The 25,482-nt window shown below is 37.5% G+C and overlaps 1 protein-coding gene across 1 annotated transcript in view; it reads right to left on the reverse strand.

Annotated features, from left to right (window-relative positions):
• Nucleotides 1-25,482, reverse strand: part of KIF4A (kinesin family member 4A) — a 101,794-nt gene that overhangs the window by 50,210 nt on the left and 26,102 nt on the right. Inside the window, exons 8-10 of the mRNA XM_010978747.3 lie at nucleotides 14,165-14,281; nucleotides 13,379-13,554; nucleotides 9,131-9,192 (exon numbers count right to left, since the gene is read on the reverse strand). Of these exons, the coding sequence (XP_010977049.1) occupies nucleotides 9,131-9,192; nucleotides 13,379-13,554; nucleotides 14,165-14,281 (355 nt within the window). The remainder of the gene's footprint in view (nucleotides 1-9,130; nucleotides 9,193-13,378; nucleotides 13,555-14,164; nucleotides 14,282-25,482) is intronic.

Here is a 25,482-nt window from a genome sequence, read left to right on the forward strand (position 1 = left end):
GTTATTGTTTAATGAATATAGAGTTTCAGTTTTGCAAAATGAAAAAAGTTTTGGAGATGGATGGTGGTGCTGGCTGCACAACACTGTGAATATAATTAATGCCACTGAACTGTATGCTCAAAAATGATTAAAACGGTAAATTTTTTGTTATATATATTTTACCACAATTTTTAAAAAAAGGGCCAAAGGATCAAGAAACCCAATAGGAAAATAAGACACACAGACAATTCATTAGAAAAAGAAGTTTTAAAACATGAAAAAAAGCTCAATCCACTCATAATTAAAGAAATGCAAATTAAAACAACACTGAAATAGAATTTCTCACATATCAGATTGGCAAAAATTGAAAAAAGTATGATGACACATTTCATTGGTGAGGCTGTGGGGAAACAAGCACTCTCAGACACTGCTGTCAGGAATGCAAATCGGCTAACCCTTCTGGAGGGTCTGGCAATATCTCCCAAAGCCCCATGTGCACTTACATTTTGCTCCAGCAGGCCCATTTCTAGAAATCTACCCAGAAGATAACTAAAAATAAGAAATAACTAACAATATGAAAACATATACACACAAGGTTATTCACTGCAGCATGCTTGTCATTGCAAAATATTAGAAACAACCTAAATGCCCATTCATAGAAAAGAAGTTTACTATGTCTGGCACATGTACACAATAAAAGTACCATGCAGCTATAAAAAAAGAATGAGGAAGACTTCTATGAACTGATAAGAAATGATTGTGAGAAAATACTGAAAAAAGCAAAGCCACAAAATGTATCTATCTATAGTATTACTATCATTCATATGAGAAAGAAGGGAGTATGAAAAAATACATAAGTATCTACTCATTTGTACAAAAGAAATACAGAAAGAAACTAAAGAGATTGGTTAAGCACGGGTGGAGGGAGAATAGTGGTGGTAAAGGGGTAGAAATAAGGGTGGAAGGGAACAGGGTAGCAGGCACAAACAGGTAATGACACTTCTCTGAGTATACATATTTTTTTCTCTTTAAAAAATATTGTGATTTTCTGGTCAAGGTGGTGGAGCAGTAGGACCACGAGCTCCCCTATCCTCACAACTACAACAAATCCACAACTGACTGTTAAACAACCATTGAAAAAAAAGACTGGAACATAGCAAAAAGATCTTCTTGAAGTGGAAAAATAAAGAGGAAACCACAGTGGCACGGTAGGGGGGCTGTGCTCACAATATAATTGAGCCCCATTACAAGGTGGGTGACCCACAAGCTGAAGATTAAGTTGCAGAGGCCCTCCCACAGGAGTGAGAGTTCTGAGCCCCACATGAGGCTCCCTGGCCTGGGGTTTTGGCACTGGGGGGGAGGAGAACTCAGGATATCTCGTTTTAAAGGCCACTGGGGCTTAGCTCCAGGAGCCCCACGGGACTGGGAAAAACAGAGACTTCATTCTCTTGGGAAGCATACACAGAATCTCACATGTGCCAGGTCCAAGGGCAGAGGCAGTGATTTCATAGGAACCTGGGCCAGACCCGGTTTTGGAGGGTCCTCTGGGGAGGCAGGGGATGTCTGTGGCTCACCCAGAGGACATAAAAGTTGGTAGCTGATATTCTGGGCGTGTTCATCTACATGAGCTTTCCGGGAGACTGACATCTTGATTGGATCATTGGCACCAAGACCTAGCCCCACCCAATAGCCTGTAGGCTTAAGGGCTGGGAAGTCTCAGGCCAAACAACATGCTGGGTGGGAACACAGCCCCACCCATCAGCAGAACCAGAGCCTTTAGGCACAACCCTACCCACCAGAGGTCCAGGACCAAGTTTCAACCAGCAGTGGGTAGGCACAGACTCCTCCTGCCAGGAAACCTGCATAAGCCTCTAGTCCAGCCTCATCCACCAGGGGGCACATATCAGAAATAAGAAAACAACAATCCCAAAGCCTGTGGAAGGAATCCACAAACACAGGCCAGACTCTACACTGGGACTGGCTAGACTCTGGCCCTTGGGTGACAAGAGAGGAGTGTACTGCTGGGACGCATAGGGCATCTCCCACAGGGAGCCACTTCTCCAAGGTCGAGAAATGTAACTAACCTACCTAAAAATACAAATAGAAAGATAGACAATACAAGGCAGCAGAGGAATATCTTCCAGGCCAAGGCACAAGATAAAATCCCAGAAGAAATAAGTGATGAGGAGATAGGCAATTTATCCATGAAAGTAATGATGGTGAAGATGTTCAGAGAACTCAAGAGGAGTATAGATGTACAGAGAGAAGTTTTTAGCAGAGTTGGAAAATATAAAGAATACCCAAACAGAGTGGAAGAACAAAATTACTGAAATGAATAACACACTAGAAGGAACCAAGAATAAATGAGGCAGAACGAATGGATCAGTGAGCTAGAGGACAGATTAGTGGAAATCACTACTGCAGAACAGAAAAAAGAAAAAAAGAATGAAAAGAAATGAGGATAGTTTAAGAGAACTCTGGGACAACAAGAAGTGCACTAATATTTGCATTATAAGGGTCACAGAAAGAGAAGATAGAGAGAAAGGACCTGAGAAAAATTTTGAAGATATAATAACCGAAAGCATCCCTAACTTGGGAAAGGAAACAGTCACCCAAGTCCAGAAAGTGCAGAGAGTTCCACACAGGATCAACCCAAAGAGGAACACACCAAGGCACATAGTAATTAAACTGACAACAATTAAGGATAAGGAGAAAATATTAAAATTAGAAAGAGAAAAGCAGCAAATAACATACAAGGGAACTCCCATAAGGTTAATCAGCTGATTTTTCAGCAGAAATATTACAGGCCAGAAAGGAGTGGCACGATATATTCAAAGTGATGAAAGGGAAAAGTTTACAACCAAGAATACCCTATCCAGCAAGGCTCTTGTTCAGATTTGATGGAGAAATCAAAAGCTTCACAGATAAACAAGCTAAAAGAATTCAGCACCACCAAACCATCCTTACAACAAATGTTAAAGGAACTTCTCTTGTCATCAAACCACAAGAAAAGGGAACAAAAGAAGAGAAAAAAAGACCTATAAAAACAAGCCCAAAACAATTAACAAAATGACAATAAGAACATATGTATCAATAATTACTTAAATGTAAATGGATTAAATGTTCCAACCAAAAGACATAGATTGGCTGAATGGATACAAAAACAAGACCCATATATATGCTCTCTACAAGAAACCCACTTCAGAACTAGAGACACATGGAGGCTAAATATTAAGAGGATGGAAAAAGATATTCCATGCAAATGGAAACTAAAAGAAAGCTGGAGTAGCAATACTTGTATCAGACAAAATAGATTTTAAAATAAAGACTGTCACAAGAGACAAAGAAGGATACTACATAATGCTTAAGGTACCAATCCAAGAAAAGGATATAACAATTGTAAATATATATATAGACCAATCATAGAAGCACCTCAATATGTAAGGTAATTGTTAAAAGACATAAAAGGAGAAATCAACAAAAACACAGTAATACTAGGGGACCTTAACATCCCACTTACATCAATGGACAGATCATCCAGACAGAAAATCAATAAGGAAATACGGGCCCTAAATAACACATTAGACCAGATGGACCTAATTGTTACCTATAGAGCATTCCATCCCAAAGCAACAGAACACACTCTTCTCAAGTGCACATGCAACATTCTTCAGAACTGAGCACATGCTGGCCCACAAAGCTAGCCCCAGTAAATTTAAGAAAATTAAAATCATACCAGGCATCTTTTCCGACTACAAAGCTGTAAGGTTAGAAATCAACTACAAGAAAAAACTGCAAAAAACTGCAAACACGTGGAAGCTAAACAATATGTTACTAAACAACCAATGGATCACTGAAGAAATCAAACAGGAAATCAAGAAATACTTTGAGACAAATGAAAATGAAAACACAATGAACCAAAATGTCTGGGATGCAGCAAAAGCAGTTCTCAGGGGGAACTTTATTGCGACACAAGCCTACCTCAGGAAACAAGAAAAATTTCAAGGAAACAATCTAACCTTACACCTAACGCAGCTGGAGAAAGAACAAACAAAACCCAAAGTTAGTAGAAGAAAACACATCATAAAGATTAGAGCAGAAATAAATGAAATAGAGACTAAAAAGACAATAGAAAAGATCAATGAAACCAAAAGTTGGTTCTTTGAAAAGATAAACAAAATTGATAAACCTTTAGTCAGACTCATCAAGAAGAAAAGGGAGAGGGCCCAAACTAACAAAATCAGAAATGAAAAAGAAGTTACAACTGACACCACACAAATACAAGGGATCATAAGAGCTACTATGAGCAACTACACGCCAACAAAAAGGACAACGTAGAAGAAATGGACACTTTCTTAGAAAGGTACAATTTGCCAAGACTGAACCAGGAATTAATAGGCAATATGAATAGACCAATTACCAGCACTGAAATTGAATCAGTAATTTAAAAATTCCCAACAAACAGAAGTCCAGGACCAGGTGGCTTCGCAGGAGAATTCTACCAAACATTTAGAGAAGAGTTAACACCTATCCTTCTGAAACTATTCCAAAAAATTGCAGAGGAACACTTCCAAACTCATTCTATGAGGCCATCATCACCCTGATACCAAAACCAGACAAAGATATCACACAAAAAAGAAAATTACAGGCCAATATCACTTATGAATATAGATGCAAAAATCCTTAACAAAATACTAGCAAATTGACTCCAACAATGCATTAAAAGGATCACACACCATGATCAAGTGGGATTTATCCCAGGGATGCAGGGATTTTTCAACATCCACAAATCAATCAATGTGATACATCACATTAACAAATTGAAATATAAAAACCATATGATCATCTCAATAGATGAAGAAAGAGCTTTTGATAAAATTCAACATCCATTTATGATAAAAATTCTCCATAAAGTGGTCACAGAGGGAACATACCTCAACATAATAAAGGTCATAAATGACAAACCCACAGTTAACATCATACTTAATGGTGAAAAGCTGAAAGCATTTCCTCTAAGATCAGGAACAAGACAAGGATGACCACTCTCGCCACTTTTATTCAACATAGTTTTGGAAGTCCTAGCCATAGCAATCAGAGAAGAAAAAGAAATAAAAGGAATCCAAATTGGAAACAAAGAAGTAAAAAACTGTCACTGTTTGCAGATGACACGATACTATACATAGAAAACCCTAAAGAAGCAACCAGAAAACTACTAGAACTCATGAATGAGTTTGGTAAAGTTGCAGGATACAAAATTAATATATAGAAATCAGTTGCATTTCTATACACTAACAATGAACTAGCAGAAAAAGAAATTAAGGAAACAATACCATTTACCATTGCACCAAAAAGAATAAAATACCTAGGAATAAACCTACCCAAAGAGGCAAAAGATCTGTATGGTACAAAAGTATAAGACACTGATGAAAGAAACTGAAGACGACATAAACAAATGGAAAAATATACCATGTTATTAGATTGGAAGAATCAATATTGTTAATATGGCCATACTACCCAAGGCCATATACAGATTCAGTGCAATCCCTATCATATTACCAATGACATTTTTTTCACAGAGCTGGAACAAAAAATGTTAAAAAATTTGTATAGAAACACAAAAGACTCTGAATAGCCAAAACAACCTTGAAAAATAAGAATGTAGCTCGGGGAATTATACTCCCTGACTTCAGACTATACTACAAAGTTACAGTAATCAAAACAGTGTGGTACTGGTACAAAAACAGACACATAGATCAATGAAACAGGATAGAAAGTCCAGAAATAAACCTATGCTCTTATGGTCAATTAATCCACGACAAAGGAGGCAAGAACACACAATGGAGGAAAGACAGTCTCTTCAATAAGTGGTGCTGGGAAAACTGGACAGCTACCTGTTAAAGACTGAAATTAGAACATTCTCTAACACTATATACAAAAATATACTCAAAATAGATTAAAGACTTAAATGTAAGACCAGATACTACAAAACTCCTAGAGGAAAACTTAGGCAGAACACTCTTGGACATAAATCACAGCAATATATTTTTTGGACCAGCTCCTGAAATGATGGAAATAAAAGCAAAAATAAACAAATGGGATCTAATTAAACTTAAAAGCTTTTGCACAGCTAAGGATACCATCTACAAAACCAAAAGACAACCTACAGAATGGGAGAAAATATTTGCAAGTGATGTGACTGACAAGGGACTAATTTCCAAAATATACAAACAGCTCATACAGCTCAATATCAGAGAAAACAAGCAACCCAATCAAAAAATGGGCAGAAGACCTAAATAGACATCTCTCCAAAGAAGACATACAGATGGCCAACAAGCACATGAAAAGATACTCAACATCACTAATTGTTGAACATGGATGGACCTGGAGATCGTCATTCTAAGTGAAGTAAGTCAGAAAGGGAAAGAAAAATGCCATACGATATTGCTTATATGTGGAATCTGAAAAAAAGGACACAAATGAACTACTTATTATTTATAACTCAGATGACTGATTTCTTGAATATGTGTAAGCACATTTGACTGTCCTTTATGATTGGATTACTGCATTCTGTCGATTCTTATTTTGTGGTTGGCTTTATTCCTTTGATAACTATGTAAGTTTAAAAAGCTAAAGCTCTAAACTGTTATTAGAAATAATGAACAGTACATATATGTAGATTAAAAAAAGAGAATTATCCAGAATAGATAAATTCAAAGGGAAAGAATGCATATTGGTGGGTACCAGGGGATGGGAGGAGGATGCCAATGGATGGAAACCACTTAATGTGTAAGAGGTTTTATTTTGGGTTATGGAAATGTTTTGGAACTAGATAGAAGTGATGTTTGCACAACTTTGTGAATGACTGAATGCCACTGAATGCCATTTTAAAATGGTTAATTTCTGGATTGTGAATTTCACATCAGTAAATTATTTAAATAAAAAATATTGTGGTAAAGTAACATGAAATTTACCACCTTAACCATTTTTAAGTTTATAGTTCAATAGTGTTAGATATATTCACACTGTTGTGTACTGGATTTCCAAAACTTTTTCATCTCATAAAACTGAAACTCCATACCCATTATTCAATAACTCCCCACCCCCTAGTCTATTCTGTTAGTTTTTTGCCATTGCTTTTATTTATAGAATGCTCTTTATCTTCATCCATATGCATACAGAACTTCGCTTATATTTTTCTTCTAATTCTCTTGTGGGTTTTTTTTTAAATTGTGGTAAAAAAAATATAATGTAAAATTTACCATCTTAATCATTTCTAAGCATATAGTTGAGTAGCATTAAATATATTTACATTGTTGTGAAACAGATCTCCAGACGTTTTTTATCTTGTAAAACTCTAATTATATATGCATTAAACAACTCCCCATTTGTCACTCCCTCAGCCCTGGTAACCACCATTCTACTTTCCATTTCTATGAATTTGAGTACTTTAAATTCCTCATATGAATGGAATCATACAGTATTTGTCTTTTTGTGACTGGCTTACTTATCTCAACATAATGCCGTCAAGTTTCATTCATGTTGTAATATGTTAAAGGATTTCCTTCCTTTTTAAGGCTGAATAATATTCCATTGTATGTATATGCCACATTTCATTTACCCATTCATCCACTGATGTACATTTGTGTTGCTTCTACTTCTTAGGTATTATGAATAATGCTGCTATGAACATGGGTATGCAAATATCTCTTTGAGACTCTGTTTTCAATTCTTTTGGATATATACTCAGTAGTGAGATTGCTAGATCATATGGTAGTTCAATTTTTAACTTTTTGAGGAACCTCCATACTATTTTCCATAGCAGTCATATCATTTTATAATCCTTCCAATAGTACACAGAGGTTCTAATTTCTCCATATCCTCCTCACATCCTTTGCCAACATTTGTTATTTTCTGGTACTTTTTTGTTGCTGTTGTTGTTGGTAGCCACCCTAATGGGTGTATGGTGATATGTCATTGTGGTTTTGATTTGCATTTCTGTGCTCTGAGTATATATTTTTGTATAACTCTGACTCTTAGACCATCATAATGTTTCATATACTTCACATACTCAAAATATAAACAATTAAAACCAACCAAGATATAAACAATTAAAACCAACCATTTTGGGGGACCCAAAATGTAATACAAACAGTAAATCTGGAAAACAGTATCTTGCCTGGATACTCTAAGCCTAAATACAAAAAGAACTGTACATAAATGCTGTAATCTAGCTCCTAAAAGTGTTCCTCACAGGGGTGTGGGCTAGCAATTCTTAAATTATTTTATGTGTATATTAGAACTGAACAAGTAGCAAATAGGCTGCAGATAATGAGAGCTGGTTTCTTACTTTGGAGAAAGAAGTTTAAATAAGGAGAGTGAGAAGATTAAAATGAATCGTGTAGTGTTGGACTGGAATCAGAGGTATCAGTCTAAAATCATGGTTTTTAATATACATACAGATATAGATACAAGAATACAGATATGAGTATATGTGTGGGTTACTATACATACAGATATTTCCTAGCTCTACTCACGAGAGGACCTGGAAGTAGTGACATCCCAAGAACAATGAGCACACCTAGCATCCAGATCTGGTTTCTAAACACCATTTTCCAATTGAAAAAAAACAAACAAACAAACTCAGGGCTCTTTGGACATATGGTTGAATCCAGAATTGGGGCAGGGAAAATACAAGATGAGTGTCTAACATCTGGTGGAAATGCTTAAAAACTTGATCGCATGTTAAAGAACACAAGAGCCACCCTGAAGGAGATCTTAGTGGACAAAGCAGAAACAATTTGAGCAATAAAACAAATAATGATAGTACTGGATGTTAATGCATAGCATAAATAGCCACGAGTCTATATGGATATAAACACATAATCAAATAAATAAAAGGGGGTGAAAAGACAGCTCTTCCTCATAGTAGGATTCTAATCAATAAATTCCTGAGGCTGGAACCCATGCTTTTTCTATTACATCACACTGCCTGAAAGCTAACTAGCTAAGCCCTAAATAGTCAGCAAGTTTGTTAAGATCCCTACCTTGATACCAAGTGCTACCAAAAACTTTAGAATATAAGGGGAAAACAACCATAGGGAGAAATAGGCTCTGCTAGAATATACATTTAAAACTAGTCTATGACTCTTACTTTATAGATCCTGGCAGGGTACCTCCATGGGCTTGCAGCAACAAGACCTGTAGCTGTTGTACCTGGGAAAGGCAATGAAAAATAGTCAGCTAGTTACCAATCAAAAGCTAGTTATCCCTTATCAGCAAAATAACTATAATTAGCAGCATCTATTTTAAAAAAATCAAACTTAGCACTGGGCTAGGCAACGTCAGGGGTTACAAGAATAAATTCTTGTGGTTTATTCTCAGGTTTACAATCTATTTGACGAAGACAAGTGTAAGGCCTGACAAAAGATGCTGTCATCAAGTATAGTTAGGAACTTTAGGGTTCTGAGAAGAAGCAAATTAATGAAATTCCAAAACAGTCAAAAGGAGGCTTCATGGGGATGAATCTTAAACCAGAGTACACGTGCAATCATCCTCTCCATTCCCTCCCACAACAAAAGAGGAGCTGATCTGCCTGCGCTTTGGATCCCAACTCTTCTTGCTTCCTGATAAATCTTACTCTATTTGTTCTCCCTTCTCTCTTCTATATCTTTGACTTCTCCCCTTTTATAGGATCCTTCCTATTAAGAGTAAAACATGTTCAAGTCTCTCCCATCTTAAGACAAAAGCACACTTCCCAATTCCACTTATCTCTTTTGCCCGATTTCTCTCCTTCATAAAGATCGAGAGAATAGTCTACACCCACTGCTTCCATTTCCTTTTGCTCTTTTCTCACTTGCTCCTTAATCTAGTCCAATCTGATTTCTGCCCACAGCATTCCACTGAACTAACTCTTACTAAGGTCATCAATAATCTGCATGTCACCTCATCTCATGGGCATTTTTCAGTCTTCATTTTATTTGACTGTTTGGTAACTTGGCTTACCAGACACAACACTTTCCTGCTTTTCCCTCTATTCTTTAAGCTGATCTTCTAAGTCTCTTTCTTAGTTCATCTTTGCTCCAATTGTCCTTTAAACGATAAAGTTTCTCAAAGCTCAGCATCAGTCTTCTCACTTTGTACTCTCTCCTTAAAGTCTCAACTCTGCCTGTGGTTTCCATGACCATCTATAAACTGGTGACTCCCATATTTATCTGAAACACAGATCTTTCTGAATTTAGAACCTCTATATTCAACCATCTACTTAATATTTCCACTTGTCTGCTGTCCCAAACCTGTTCCTTCTCCAGTGCACTTTAGGTCAGTGAATATGAAGCTTCACATGCCAGAAAGCTGGGTGTCATACTCACCCCTTCATCTAATCCACTGGTCACTTCTTTCTCTCACCAACACCACCAACACCCTAAGTCTAAGTTCCCATTTCTCTCTCTCCTGGATCACTGCAGTAACTTCTGAAGTGGTCTCCATGAGTCTACTCTCGCTCCACTAGAACCCATTTTCACATAACAGCCACACCATCTTTTAAAAATGTAAATGATCATTGTGGCCACCTTGCTTCAAATCATTTTTAACACAGTACATGAAGTCTCGATCAGGCCTCTGCTTCTTCTCTAGGCTCATACTGGAATACCCTTTCCTTGCTCTCTCCACTCCAGCCACACTGGCATTCTCTGAGTTCTTCAAATGAACTATACTCCTTCCTAACTCAAGGCCTCTGCAGACTTGCTATGTGCCTGGCATTGTTCTAAGTGCTTTACATGTATGAACTCATTTAACCCTCACAAAAACCCTATGAAGTAGGTATTATTCTGATTTCCATTCTATGGACAGGGAAACTGAGGCACAGAGAACTTGCCCAAGGTATATAGCCAGTGAGTTACAGAGCCAGGATTTGAACCTGGGCCGTCTGGCTGCAGTGTCAATGCTTGCTACCATTGTACTTTGCTATACATGCTATTTCTTCTCCCTGGAATCCTCTTCCTTCTTTTCTGCATAGATGATTCCTACTCAGTCCCTCAGATCCAAGCTCAAATGTTGCTACCTCAGGGAAGCCTTCTCAAATTAGATACATAACAGAAGATCCTGTTCCATACTTTCACAGCACCCTATAGCACACCATCCCAGTTTACAAGGATATGTTGGTATGATTATGTGTTTAATGTTTGTCCCTCCCACTAGGCAATAAGTTCCATGAAGGCAGAGACTATGTCTGCTCTGCTCAACAATGTATCCCAGCACAGTAGCTGGCACATAATAGCATTCAATAAATATTTATTGTTGGAATGGAAGAACAAATAAGTGACTAGGAAGAAGAGCATTTTTGGCAATAGGAATACACATGAAAGAGAACAGAGGAGCAGAACTGAATAAGGTATTTGTAATTGAGAAGATTTTGTGAACAGGTAAATTACTTATATTTTCTACAGCGACCCTTAGGAGGGAAGGAAATAAAGGAGAAGGGGAAGCAAGACAAGAGGTTAGCTGAATAGTAATAATTCTCACTGAGGAGGAAGGCCAGAGATGGAGTGAGCACTAGACAGTTGGGAAACAGTAGATTCCTATTGGAAAGAGAAAAGTTGATCCCCAAGGAGGTCAGTCCAACCTTCTGCCCTCTCAGCTCCTCTGCCAGGGTTACTGAGCTGCTGCATAGCCAGTCATACTGCTACCACCACAAATTCATGCCCCTAGCCAGCTACTTCTATTTCCATGATTGTAAGCCTTCTGTGGTCACCTCAATCCCTCTACCCTATGATCTGCTTGCTTGCTCTTAGAAGATGACCTCACCTCCTACTTCACTGCAAAGAGAAAGATCATCAGGTTGAAAATCCCTCAATTTCCCTTCTTTCTCTAAATTAGTGTCACTGTATTCTCCCTATCTTAACCTCTTTTCTTCTAGTCATGGGGGCAAATACCTCTCTACTATTGAAAGCAAATCCCTATTTATTTGTGCTCAGGATCTCAACTGCTTTGAGACAACCCATTATCAACCAGTCCCTATTCTCAGTTTCAGTCTCTCCCAACTGGTTCTTTCACATGTTCAAGTCTCTTCCATTTTTAAAAACAAATAGACCTACATCCTCTGACCCTTGACTACCAGCTATTGACTTCTTTCATCTTGCCTACTTGAAAAAAGAGCCTTTCAACTCCCTCCACTTCCTTATCTAGCATTCACTGTCCAACCCCCAGCAATCTGTTCCCATCACTCCCCTGACCCTCTTCTCACTGAGGTCACCAGTAGCCTCCTTTGTTGATTAAAAAAAAAATCAGTGGACACTTTCCAATCCTTATTCTACTTTACACGTCTTTATAAATTTATACTTTTGACAGCTCTCCTTGAAACTTTCTTCCCCTGTCTTCCAGGACACCAGTGATTTTCTTCCTACCTATTTGCTCCTTCTTTGTCTCTCATCGTCCCTCCTTTCTGCATCTCTTATATGCTGATGTTACCCCTGAGTTCTGTCTACATTTCTCTCTTCTTGGCCATTTGATCATTCAGGAAATATTAAGTGCCTTTAACATGCTAGGCACTCTCTGATCTCATCCACTCCATAACTTCAGATACGTCTAAACGGTGATGACTCTCAACTCTGTAGCTTCAGCTCAGACCTCTCTACATTACCATTTGGCCAGCTCTACTTGAACAACTCCACTTAGAGGTCCCCCAAGCCCTTCAAATTCAAAATGCCCAAAACTAAATTTCATCATTTCCATTTTCCTACCTGACCCCGTTTTTCCTCCTGTATTCCCTGCTTCCATGACTATTACTATCATTTATTCAATTGTCCAAGCAAGAGACCTGGGAATCAACTTTGATTCTCCCCACCCACCCTTCCCTGGTTTTTTTTTTAGGTTTTGTTTCTAATTTGTACCTTTCTCTTCAGCTCTATCACTACTGTCTTTAGTTCAGGCCATAGTTCTCACCTAGGTTATTGTAATAGCTTAATTTATTTTCCAACTTTTAGCCACACGTACCTCAAATCTGCTGTCTCTATACTTGCTAGAGTAATCTCCCTAAACCACACATTTCGCCATGTCACCCTGTTACTTAAAATCTTTCAATGGCTCCCCATAGCTCTCAGGTTGAACTCCAAATTCTTTAACAAGTCCTATAAGGACCTTCAGGATCTGATTCTTGCCTACCTCTCTTGCCTCTCGCTCACTGCTCACTTCTTCTTTATCAGTGAAATCTCCAGTGCCATCCTCTAATCTTAAATATGACCAAAAAACATGTTAATAGGAGTTTCTTTAAGATTTATCCAAACTAACATAATGCTTAACCAACATCTCTAAACTTCTGGTAGAGGAGAAGTTGAGAAACAAAAAGTTCTATCATTCCACTCACATACTTGTAATTTTCCCCATCAAATGTTGTCCCTTCTACCTGTTGCTTCAGATGATTAAGTTCAGCTGTCTGGGGATCAATATTAACAACAGGTTTGTTCTTGATTTTTCTTGCTCTGTCAGCATAGCGAAGCGTATTTAATGTTTCCTCTAGATTGGAGTCAGCAGGACTCACACAGGCTATCATAAGAGTGTGGCTATTACCACCTAGAGAATCTGAAAGAGAACAATGGAAGGAAATGAAATTGAACAAGTAGGATGCAAACAAAGCTGTCTATTTGGGTTGGTGACTTCCACATCAGAGCTATAAGAAAAAAAATTTTCTATTGTGTCAATATAAAAACACTAAGATTTCTGTTGTGTAAAATGATATCATTTAGAATCCTATTGTATGTGTCCTCATTCTCAACAGAGACTGTTATTTGAGCAGTTAACCAGGTTAAAACAACTGAGCCCTGGCTCAAGTAAGTTAGGAGCCACTGCTAGGATTAAACATTCTTTGGATGCCCCCTCTATGTAGATTTTTAACTCTTTAGGGAATTCTGCTTATTAGCACTGATAAAGACAGTAACCAAGTTCATTTTCAGGTACAAAGTACTAAGTACAATTGGCATTCTACAGATTTCTTGGCTTTCAAAGCTATATATGAAGACATCTTTCCATTAACTTAGAAGCCTGCTTGCCAACAGGTCTCTCTCCTGTTTATCAATTAGACAGCTCTGTATGTGATAGTCCAAAAATTTGGCTTTTTACCTGTTCCATCTTTGCTTTCTGAGTACTATCATTCTGAGCTACTCTCTTATTTTTAGAGGCATTTTGGGCTTACCTTGAAGCAGTCGAGTCAACTTGGAATCTCTGTAGGGCACAAAGCCACCCTTTTTGTCATCTCCAAGAGCACTGATTACATTTCCCAAGCATAGGAGGCCTCGGTTAATATTAATACCTAATAGCAGGAAATAAAATTTAAATTGTCTGGTAAAACATCTAACATATATCTACACTTATCCTGAGAAAGAGAAAAGAAATAAAGACCCCACAGAAATACTAAGTCACAAGTCTTAAGGAAACTTCATCCTGTTCATTTTTCTGAGAGTGCCTCTTTAAGTAAAGTTCAAAGGACAAAGGTGAGTGAAAAATTGAGTCTGTTGGCACTTCTTGTCCTTTCCCATGGAAACAAAGCAGACAGACAGATAACTATCACCATGACAACAACCATCTGTACAGTTATTCACTTTTTATATACATTGTCACACTTAATCTTTTAATGCTGTGTAATTAGATTAGTTATTTTTATTATCATTATTTTTACCATCATTTTCAGTTTACTGATAAGGAAATTAGCTCAAAGGTTACATGACTTGTCTAAGGTCAAACAGCTGGTAAGTGGTAGGCCTGAGATTCCATCTCAAGATTGCAGTCAAATCCTATGCTCTTTCTATTACACCACAATGAAATAGCTTTCCTCTTGTTGCTTAAATAGGGTAAAGATTCTTTTCCACTTCTTAAATTCCAAAGTTTACTTTTTAAACATTGTTGTAATCTCTGAGGTCCCTTTAAAGCTCCCAACCTTCCCATGGTTATGTTTATCATGGAAAGTCTATATAGTATAATGGTTAAGTGCACAGGCATTGGAGTCAGATAGACTCTAGGGTTGAATCCTGGTTCTATCACTGACTAGCTGTATGATTTTGGGTAAGTTCCTCTATTAAATGAGACAAATCAACCCAACTTATTGGTTGTGGTGGGGAATTAACAAGATACTTTATACAAAACAAAGTTAAATGATATATAAATGGTATCATTGTTACTGCTACTCTACCTTCTATTTATTCAGCTATACTTTGGACTCCTTAATAATCTGAAACAGTTACATCTAAAAGATCCTGAACTCCAAAATTCCTCTCTGACTGCATTCTACTATCCTTCTGTTTCTTTCATGGATCCTGTTCTTCACCCTTACTGTGGCTACAAATTTACTGACAATTTCTAATACTCCCAGTAGATCATCTTTCCTGGGCCTTAAGCTACGTCTTCTGGACCCTGTGGTCAATCATTTTGGTTATGCTTTCCCAAGCATTCACTGGACCCATGATCTTCTGCCATTTCCACTATGTTAATTCCCAGCCATAGGTTAAATCAACTCTGTGTGTAAGTTCCTGTAGGCTGCAATGCTGAAGAAAGTCACGTAACCAAATGGACTAGATCCATCCGTGATAAAACATGTTATCTGACCTTAGCTGAACCCATAGTCAATTAACAATCTTCTCTTCCTCATTCTTCTTCATTCCTACTTCATCACAGCAGCTATTCTAAACACTCATCATATCCAAGACTGTAAATCTACCTTCACTCTATTAGTAGATGATTTTAACATTACATTATGGTGATCAAAATTAGTCACAAGGGCTCCCTAACCTTCCCTCTCCTCACTTCACAGTCTTTCCTCTGCTGTTACTGATTCCTTCATTCTTCTTCTTGTTTCAGAGGAGAAAATAACCACCTTTATTTTCCCTTTAGCCTCTGCCAGTGTTTCTACTCCCTCTGTTTTCCCAGGGACCCTAGATCCTTCCATCTTCCCCCTCTTTCTTAGATCTTCAATTTATTTTCCGTTCACAGATTTCTTCTTTTCAGTCTATACACATGTTCAAATCTCCCCAATCTGAAATAGAAACAATTCCCTCACGGAAACATCTCTTTCTTTTCCTTTTATTGCCAACTGGAAGGGGTACCATTTTTCAGGGCCATTTATTGCTTCCAGGATGTGAAGGAAAAAGAACCTGCTGAGACTGATAAAACCTCACCAATGCCTGTACTAATCCTCGTATCAGTTCAGTCCTTTCTTTTCTTTTCCCTTTTAGCCAAACAGAACAGTGTGCCATCTTATTGGCCCACAGCCCATCTGGGATGTGAAGGAGAGACTGCTAAGGTTTTTCAAACCTGCTGAGCAAAACGTCCATCTGTAGTTTCCTATAGGAACAACAACAAAAGTCCAGATGAATCTTGAGAAGAAATTATGGCTGTACTGTGATCTAAGCAAAGAACCACAGACTTGAGGATAAAAAGGCTGTTCTTTTTTCTTAAAATGAGAGTTGGGGTTTTGGAATAGAAAGGAGCAAGGGAAATTAATGTCTCTCTGGAAAGAAATCATCACAAAATAGCATTTCATTTCGGGTTGTTAACAGATTAAAATTCTTTTGGGGTTTTTTTAGGGGGGGTGGAATTAGGTTTGTTTGTTTGTTTGATTGTTTGTTTATTTATTTATTTTTAATGGAGGTACTGGGGGCTGAACCCAGGATCTCATGCACGCTAGGCATGCACTCTACCACTGAGCCATACCCCTTCAAAATGATAAATTCTTGACATGGATAGAGTATATACATCATAAAGACTGGGAAGAATATGTTTGCAGAGACTTAAAAGTTCTGATCAAGGATTACTACAGAGAAAACTGCCCAGATAAAATTATCAAGCCAGAAGTTCTCTCTAAAAGACTGAGAACAGATCAAGTGAGGAGAGGATCAAAAATACTACTCAACAGCTTTGGGTATTTGTTCACTATGGCAACAAACAAATAATAAAGTAGAGATTTTAACTTAAAAAGGGAAATGTAACTCCACATGTATCATGGAGGCACATTACAATGGGTTTCACAACTAGAATAAAACGGTATATTTGTAATGGGGGAGAAAAAATGAGGTAGGAGAGAAATGAAGTAGCTATACACACATCAGCTCTCACCTGGGGACAACTGTGCTTCCTACAAGACTTTTGGCAATGTCTGGGGACATCCTGGTTGTCACAACTTGCTAGGTTGGGGGCAGTGCTACTGGCATCTTGTGAGCAGAGGGCAAGAATGCCACTAAACATCGACAATGCACTGGACAGCCTCTGTCCCCCAATATTAGACCAAAAATGTCAATAGTGCCACGGCTGAGAAACCCTGCTCTCTGTGTGAAGAAACTATGTATGAGCTTAACGCAGGTAGCATAGCCAAGTAAATTAGGGTGAAAAACAGAAGTAATATTATGGCACAAATTTGGCCTGCCTAGTCAAAGAGGAAGGGAATAATCTATTACTGCAACAGATCACAAGACTTAGAGGAGTAACTAGTGAGAGGGGACAGAGTGGAAAGGAACTTGATTAGGAGACAGAATTTTACTTCAAACTTTGCCTCTGCCACTTACCAATGTGTGTGACCTTGGACAAGCCATCAAAACTCCTTTATCCACAAACCAGGTATAATACATACCTTACCTCAAGAGGCTATGATAAAAGTCAAAGGTGATCTATAAAGCGCTACCTACATGTAAGTTACTAATAATAGGGTCGAGAAACTTAGATAATTTGGATATTTGCTAAGTTACATGATGCTGAAAGCAGAGCACCTGATAAATTCCTTATCTACTCTGATGACAATTTCTTCACCCAAAAGATACTGCAAGCGGTGGGGAGGGTATAGCTCAAGTGGCAGAGTGCATGCTTAGAATGCACGAGGTTCTGGGTTTGATCCCCAGTACCTCTTCTAAATATAAATAAATACATCTTAATACTTCCCCCTCAAAAAACAAACAAAACAACAACAGCAACAAAAAGATACTGCAGGTTAAGAGGAAAATGGCTGCTTTGGTTTTCAAGCTGACACACATGGAAGAACTAATTATGTAAGTAAAATGATGAGAATCTAGTTGTAGGGGACCAAGGCACATGGTCAGACCACCAGTATGCAAGATGTTAAGAAAACAGATCTCCAAAATCCAGTAAAAAAGATAGTTAAGTTTTTGGGTACAAAAAGTCTAAAGGGGGGAAACTATAGAAGGCTTTCTAAACATAAAATTGTAATTATCTAGTCAGATATTCTTCTAACAAAAATTGATGTAGCTTCATAGGAATCAATGTAACAAACTCATATACAAAAAAACCACAGCCTTACAGGAAGTTCTGTTCAAAGATAGGAGACTGACTGCCAGCATGTCTTTCCCTCCTAAGATATCGCTAAAAGGAATTTAAAAAGTACTAACCCACAAGATCACAGAGAATAGGAGAGGAAATATCACAGAGCATAGGAGGCAAGAGGTTTCAACATGTTTTTAGAGTACAGGTAAAGAAGCAATAACTGACTTAGCCAGATGGAAGAGCCTCAATGTAAAGTGCCTGCAGAGGGACAGTAACAGTGATGATGGTGATAATAATAGCTAAGTTTATATAGTGTTTACCTAAGCCAGACACTGTTCTAAGAACTTTATACTCATTACCTCACTTAGTCCTCACAATAGTCTTATAAAGTGTGCATAAAGTATGACTAGCCCTGTATTGACAGATATGAGAACTGAGGCATTAAGAAGTTAGGTAACTTGCCTAAGATCACACAGCTAATAAGTGGCAGAGTCAGGATTCAAATGTAGGCAGTCTGGCTCCAAAGTCCATGATTTTAACTTCTGTGCTCTATGGAAATGAGCTAATTTCCTCACTTAGAGGTACCAGGTACCTTGGAAAGAAGGGAAACTTGAGGCTGAAAAGAGGGGATTGGTAGAAAATGTGTTGAAAGGAATCCTGCTGATTCCCTTTCTGATGTAATGTCTGTCCTATGTGTCCCTACACAGTATAAATAAATACATATACACATAACTATTATCTTTTAACCAGACTGCTATTATTTCTACTCACCCTATTTAATGTTTATATTTCCTGTCTGTAATTCCAAAATAAATATGGAGAATGGAAAAAAGAAAGAAATCCTGAACTCTCAAGTGTCCCCTCCAGAGCCATGTGATTACTGTGTCCCCCATTCTCAATCATTCCCAGTCTACTTAATGGGATAGTCTTTCCAATATCCACCTGTTACATGTTGATCTTCTCCTGGGACTGTCTTAAGCTTTTTGCTTACTATATATACTTTCCTGGGTTATCTCATTCTTACCTAGAGTTCCAATAAGTACCTAAATTAGTGACTCCCTCAATCTGCATCTCCAAACCAGACCTCTTTCATGTTGTCCAAAGCTATATTTCGGCTGCCTACTGAATAACCTCCAGCGGGCTGTGCCCATGTGGCCTTGCAGAACACAGAAGTGAACAACACAGAATTCATCTCTCGGTGCAAATCTATTTTACTTCCAGCACTGTTCCTTTTCATGGTCTCACCATCTAACCAGTCACCCAACAGCAAACCTGAGACGTCCTGGACTCTTCTTTTCTCATCCCACACATGTGAGTCCTTTTCATCATTTAGCGAACATGTACAATATTCTAGGCACTGTACTAGGTATTAGAGATACAAAGATGAATAAGTCACCATCTCTACTCTTGAGGAGTTCATAATCCAAAGGGAGACAGACAAACCAACAAACAAAGGACTGCAAATATAATGTTAAATGAAGAGATAAGTATAACAAAAATGGGTTCTCACAGGAGGGAGTGGGAATCGAAAATCTCAGTTGAATTGTGAAGGATGACGAGGACAATGCTGATGAAGGAAGAGTAGGAAAGATGAATGTAAGGGCATTCCAGGCAGAGAAGTAACATATGTCAAGGGACATATTTATGAGAAAGCATTATACATTTAGGAACTACAGGTAGTTCAATATGAATACAATGCAAGTTACGAGATAGTGACAAATAATGAGGCCAGAGGACAGTAAGGAATAGATCACAAAAGGCACGACAGATATGTCATGCTCAGGTATTTGTGTTCATCATGTAGGACGGTGGTTTTCAAACTGTGTTCCTCAGAACCTTAGGGATTCTTTAGGGACCTTCAGAAATACTTCAGAATTTCTGCAACTGTAATTTGGATCTTGTTTTAAAAATTATTTTTATTGTGGTAAAATATATATAACATAAAATGTATCACTTTAACCATTTTTAAGTGTATAGTTCAATGGCATTAAGTACATTCACATTGTTGTGCAACCATTACCACGATTTACTTTAACTATTTTAAAAACTGCATTTAAATGGCTCATTCCAATGTGCTATAAACCAAATCTTAACACACTGGAGTATACTGACACATTATGTCGTGCAGCAGGTTAATGAATTTTTCTGCAGTCTTTGAAAATACCTCTATTATTTGTTCATATGTTTGAACTTTTTGCAAATGTGTAATTTAAGGTTGTGGCTTTGTACTAGACCTCTTCCCAGTTCACATGCACACTCATGGAAAATCACATAAATAATTATATTGCTATAGCATATGAGCTTGTACTGAAACACCAGACAGAGGCAGTTACTGAATTCATGTGTTCATCACTGCATTATAGTCAGTTGTGTAGTACCAAATGAAAATGGAACTCAAACTGTTGAGATCATATGCTATTAAAGATCGTTTCACAATCTAAATGCCCACTGATGGGTGAATGAATAAAGAGAATGCGTTATGTACATATACACAGGAATATTATTCAGCCATAAAAAAGAAGAAAATCCTGCCTTTGGCAACATGGATGGATGGACGCTGAGGGCATCATGCCAAGTGAAATCAGATGGAAAAACAAATACTATATGTCCTCACTTATATGTGGAATCTAGAAAAGCTGAAATCATAGAAAGAGAGTAGAATGGTGGCTTCCAAAGGCTGAGGGATACAGGAAATGGGAAGATACTGGTCAAAGGGTACAAACTTCCAGCTATTAGATGAATAAGTTCTGGGGATCTTGTGTACAGCATGGTGACTATAATCAACAGTACTGTATTATGTACTTGATGATTGTTAAGAGAGTAAATCATCTTTTTTTAATTAAAATTTTACTGAGATAACACTGGTTGATAACATTGTATGTTTCACATGTACAACATTATATTTCTACTTCTGTATATCCTACTTCATGCTCACCACCAAAATTTTTAGTTTCCATCCATCACCATGTAGTTAATCTGGTTCTCTCATTTCATCTTTCTCCCCGTCCTTTCCCCTCTGGTAACCACTATTCTGTTCTAGGGAGTAAATCTTAAATGTTATCACCACACACACACACAAATAGTAATCATGAGAGGGGATGAAGGTGTTAACCAACCTTATTGTGGTAGTCAATTTGCAACATATACATGTATCAAAACATCACGTTGTACATCTTAAACTTAACATATACTATATGTCAAGAATCTATCAATAAAGCTGGAAAAAAGATTAAATGTGATAGTGCATATGAAGCATTTAGCCAATGGCATTCAAAAAAAAAGATGGTTTCGGTGTTTCTTGTAAGCTTTATTACATAACATAAATTAGGAAAGATATTGTTAGTGATCCAACTTTGAATTTAAATGTCCCATCACTCTTCACTGAAGCTTCTAGATCAGTTTAATAATTGAAGAGCATCCTGAGACTGTAAAGTGAGCTGTTAAAAATGTTTATAACTCACAACTATGTGTCAGTATGAATCAGGATTTTCTTGATGATGTATGACCAGAACAAATTATAGAAAAAATTAGATATAAAACCTTAAATAAGATTGTAGCTGTCATCCAGTATCCCCATTATGTCATGTACTAAAAATTAAGAATGTTCAATGGAGTCTAGTGTGTAATAGCAAAAGTCTGGAACCAACCTACATGTTCATAAATAGGGGAATGGTATAATAAATACAATGGTATATCTATATAATATATGGACATGAAAAAGAACACAGTAGAGATATATATGCTGATAAGGAACAATCTCCAACATACATCATTTAGTTGAAAAAAATAAAGGGTAGATTAGATCAGAGTATGTAGTATACTTCCATTTGTACAGGCAGACTGTCTAAAGAAATAGCCTGGGAGGGGAGGAAGGGTAGAGCGCATGCTTAGCATGCACGAGGTCCTGGGTTCAATCCCCAGAACATCCATTAAAAACAAACAAACAAACCTAATTATCTCCCCCGACAAAAATTTTTTAAACAAACATGTAGACAAGGGATTTTGAGAAAGAGAAAAAATTACTTATCATTATACTACACTAAAAAAACCTTTTTATCTTGAAATAATTATAGATTCACAGGAAGCTGCAAAGAAGTGTACAGGAAGGTATTGTGCATCATTCACCCAGCCTCCCCCAGTGGTAACATCTTGCATAACCAAAGCACAATATCAAAACCAAGTTAACGTTGGCACAATCCCTAAATCTTATTCAGATTTCACCAGTTTTTACACATACTCTGTGTATGTGTGTGTGTGTGCATGCAGTTCTGTGCAATTTGATCACATGTATAACCTTATGTAATGATCACCAATATCAAGCTACAGAACTGTACTATCATCACAAGGCTCTCTTGTGCTATATTTTATAGGCAGACCTACCTCATTACCTCCTAATCTCTAATCCCTGGTGACCATTAATCTGTTCTCCCCTATAATTTTGTTATTTCAAGGATGTATAAATGGCATATACAGCATGTAAACTTTTGAGACTGGCCTTTTTTTCACTCAGCATAATAATAATCCATCCAAGTCATCTGTTTCATTAGTTCATTCCTTTTTACTGCTGAGTAGTATTCCATGGCATGGAGGTACCAGTTTATTTAACCATTTGTTCCCCTGCTGTTGGACATTTGAGTTGTTTCTGGTTTGGGGTTATTACAAATAGACTAGCTATGAACATTCATGTACATGTGAACATAACCTTCTCTGGAATAAATGTCCAATAGTGCAATATATGAGAAATTCAATTTCTACACATTCTTACAAGCATTTGCTGTTGTCACTATTTTTCTTTTTAGCTATTCTGAGAGGTGTACAGTGATACCTCCTTGCGGTTTTCATTTGTATTAATCCTTAATAATTAAGGATGTTAGATATTTTTTCATGTGCTTATTGCCATCTGTAATATCCTCTTCAGTGAACTATCTGTTTGTGTGTTTTGCTCATTTTCTATTTGGATTGCATTTTACTATTGAGTTTTGACAGTTTTTCATATATTCTAGATACAAATCCTTTGTTAGATGTATTGCATTTTTTACCATGAAAAATTTTATATGTGAGTTGATATAAAGAAATTTGTGATCATAAAAATAGCCATAATATTCTTATTGTTTTGAAGACTGACTTAATGTATAAATTTGAATTTATAAGATAAATTTATGTGAATTCAAAATCTGTTTTTTAATTTATTTCAACTGTTCAAATTTAAGATTTCATTTAAAAAGAGTTCCTCTGCTTTAAAAGGAAAGCAGATTAAAATAAATAAATAAATAAATAAATAAATAAATAAATAAATAAATAAATGGCAGATTAAAAATATCTGTTGTAGATGATGGATACAAATGAAAGATTTTAAAGAGGGGGTAAACATGAGCAAGTTTAGATTTTAGAAATATTACTTTGATAGTCATTTGGAAGGTAGTTGGGAGTGAAAAACTGGTGTTTCAGAAATCATTTATTTCAATAGTTCAGTTGAGAGATCTCCAAGGCCTGGAACAATCGGAGAGGAATGAAGGAGACAGAAGTCAAAGGTGTTTAAGACATAAAAATGACATGACCAAGAGACCTTTTGGATATGAGAGATGAGAAAGAAAGAGAATGAGTACAACATGTGCTCATGTTACAGGAATAAGGCAGAGATTCATTCATCCGGCCAGCCAACTGTTACGGAACACCTATCGTGTGCCAGGCACAGTGCTTGGCACAGATGGCAAGAAAACAAGAACTTATCTCTACCTTCAAAGAACTCAAAGTTTAATGAGAAAAAAAAGACAAATAAATAATTACAATGAAAAGGAAGAATGCTGAGACTTAGTAGGGTGACAACTGACTGAGAAGAGAGGTAATCTTCTATATCATGATAAGGCTTTGGATTACAGGCTTTTAGGTACATGTATTTGTCAAAACTCAGCTAACATACACAAAATTTATGCTTTTCATTGCAAATTTTACATTAAAAATTGAAACAAATATTAAACTCCAGTTAATAATACGTAAGCTTAAGTATTTGGTAGGAAGTACACTAATGTGTGCCATTTACTTTAAAAATGCATTTTAAAAAAGAATGTGGATTAATGAGTGGATAAATGAACAAATATGTAATAAAGCAAATATAGTAAAAGGTCAATGGTGGAATCCAGATGTTAGGTATAGGATATTCCTGTAAAATCTTACAACTTTGCTGCATCTTTGGAAATTTTCATAATAAAATGTTAGGAAAAAACACTATGGGACCACCACCTGATAGAAGGACTTCAACTCAAAGTAGAGGTTTCGTAGGTCGGCGACATCTGAATTGCAAATTAAAATATTAGCAGGAACTACCAGTCAGACTAAAAGGGAAAAATAACTCAGGCATTCAATAAGGGCCTACGACGACATGTCAGGCACTATGCCAGGCCCCAGGGATTCAAAGATGAATAAGACACAGTTCCCACTTCTGGTTGGCTTGCTGTCTACTGGGAGTCAGCCAGGTAAGGAGGTGACTGCAGTGCAGAGTTTAGGGTAGTGTTAGTGTAGGAAAGGGGTAAGCACTAGATTCGGGGGGTGGGAGTGAGAGGAATTGGAGGTAGTCAGAGAAGGTCTCCTCCTGGAGATGAAACTGGAGCTGAGTATTGAAGGGCAAAATAGAATTAGCCATGTGAAGACAGAGGGAAGGCATCTCTGGCAGAGGGAGCAGGATGTACAGAGAGAGAACTTAGCACACTCAGTGTGGCTTAGCAGAGTGTGAGGAAGGGGTGGGGAGAGGGGAAGCTAGCCAGGTAGGCAGGGCTAGAGCACAAAGGCCACACTAAGCAGCACAGTACAAAGTGAGGAGCTCTGGGAAGAACTCTAAGCAGGGATATTCAGTTTAGGAAGAACATCCTGGCTCCTGGTTAGTAGGTAACGTGAAAGGGTGCCTGACTGAAGATAGGGAATCCAGCTGGAAAGCTTGCGATAAGCTAAGAAATGATGAAGGCCTGAACTAAGGTAGTGGTAGTAGGGTTCAAGGAAAAGAAAGTGAGAAAGGAAGACTGACAGGACTTGGTGACTAATGGGATTGGGAGGAGCCAGAGTGAAGGAAGAGTATGGAATGATACAATGGTTTCTGGCTTGGATGACTGGGGAATGTTGGCATTATTTAATACAGGTGGTGGAGGGGTAGATTTTACAGAGGCAGGAGGTGTGAGGAGTTTAGTTTAGATATGTGGAATGGCATTCATGAGATGCCCCACAGGCAACTACATTTATAGGCTGAAATGTAGATGCAAG

The sequence above is a fragment of the Camelus dromedarius genome, chromosome X, assembly GCF_036321535.1.
Source record: "Camelus dromedarius isolate mCamDro1 chromosome X, mCamDro1.pat, whole genome shotgun sequence".
Classification (NCBI taxonomy): Eukaryota; Metazoa; Chordata; class Mammalia; order Artiodactyla; family Camelidae; genus Camelus; species Camelus dromedarius.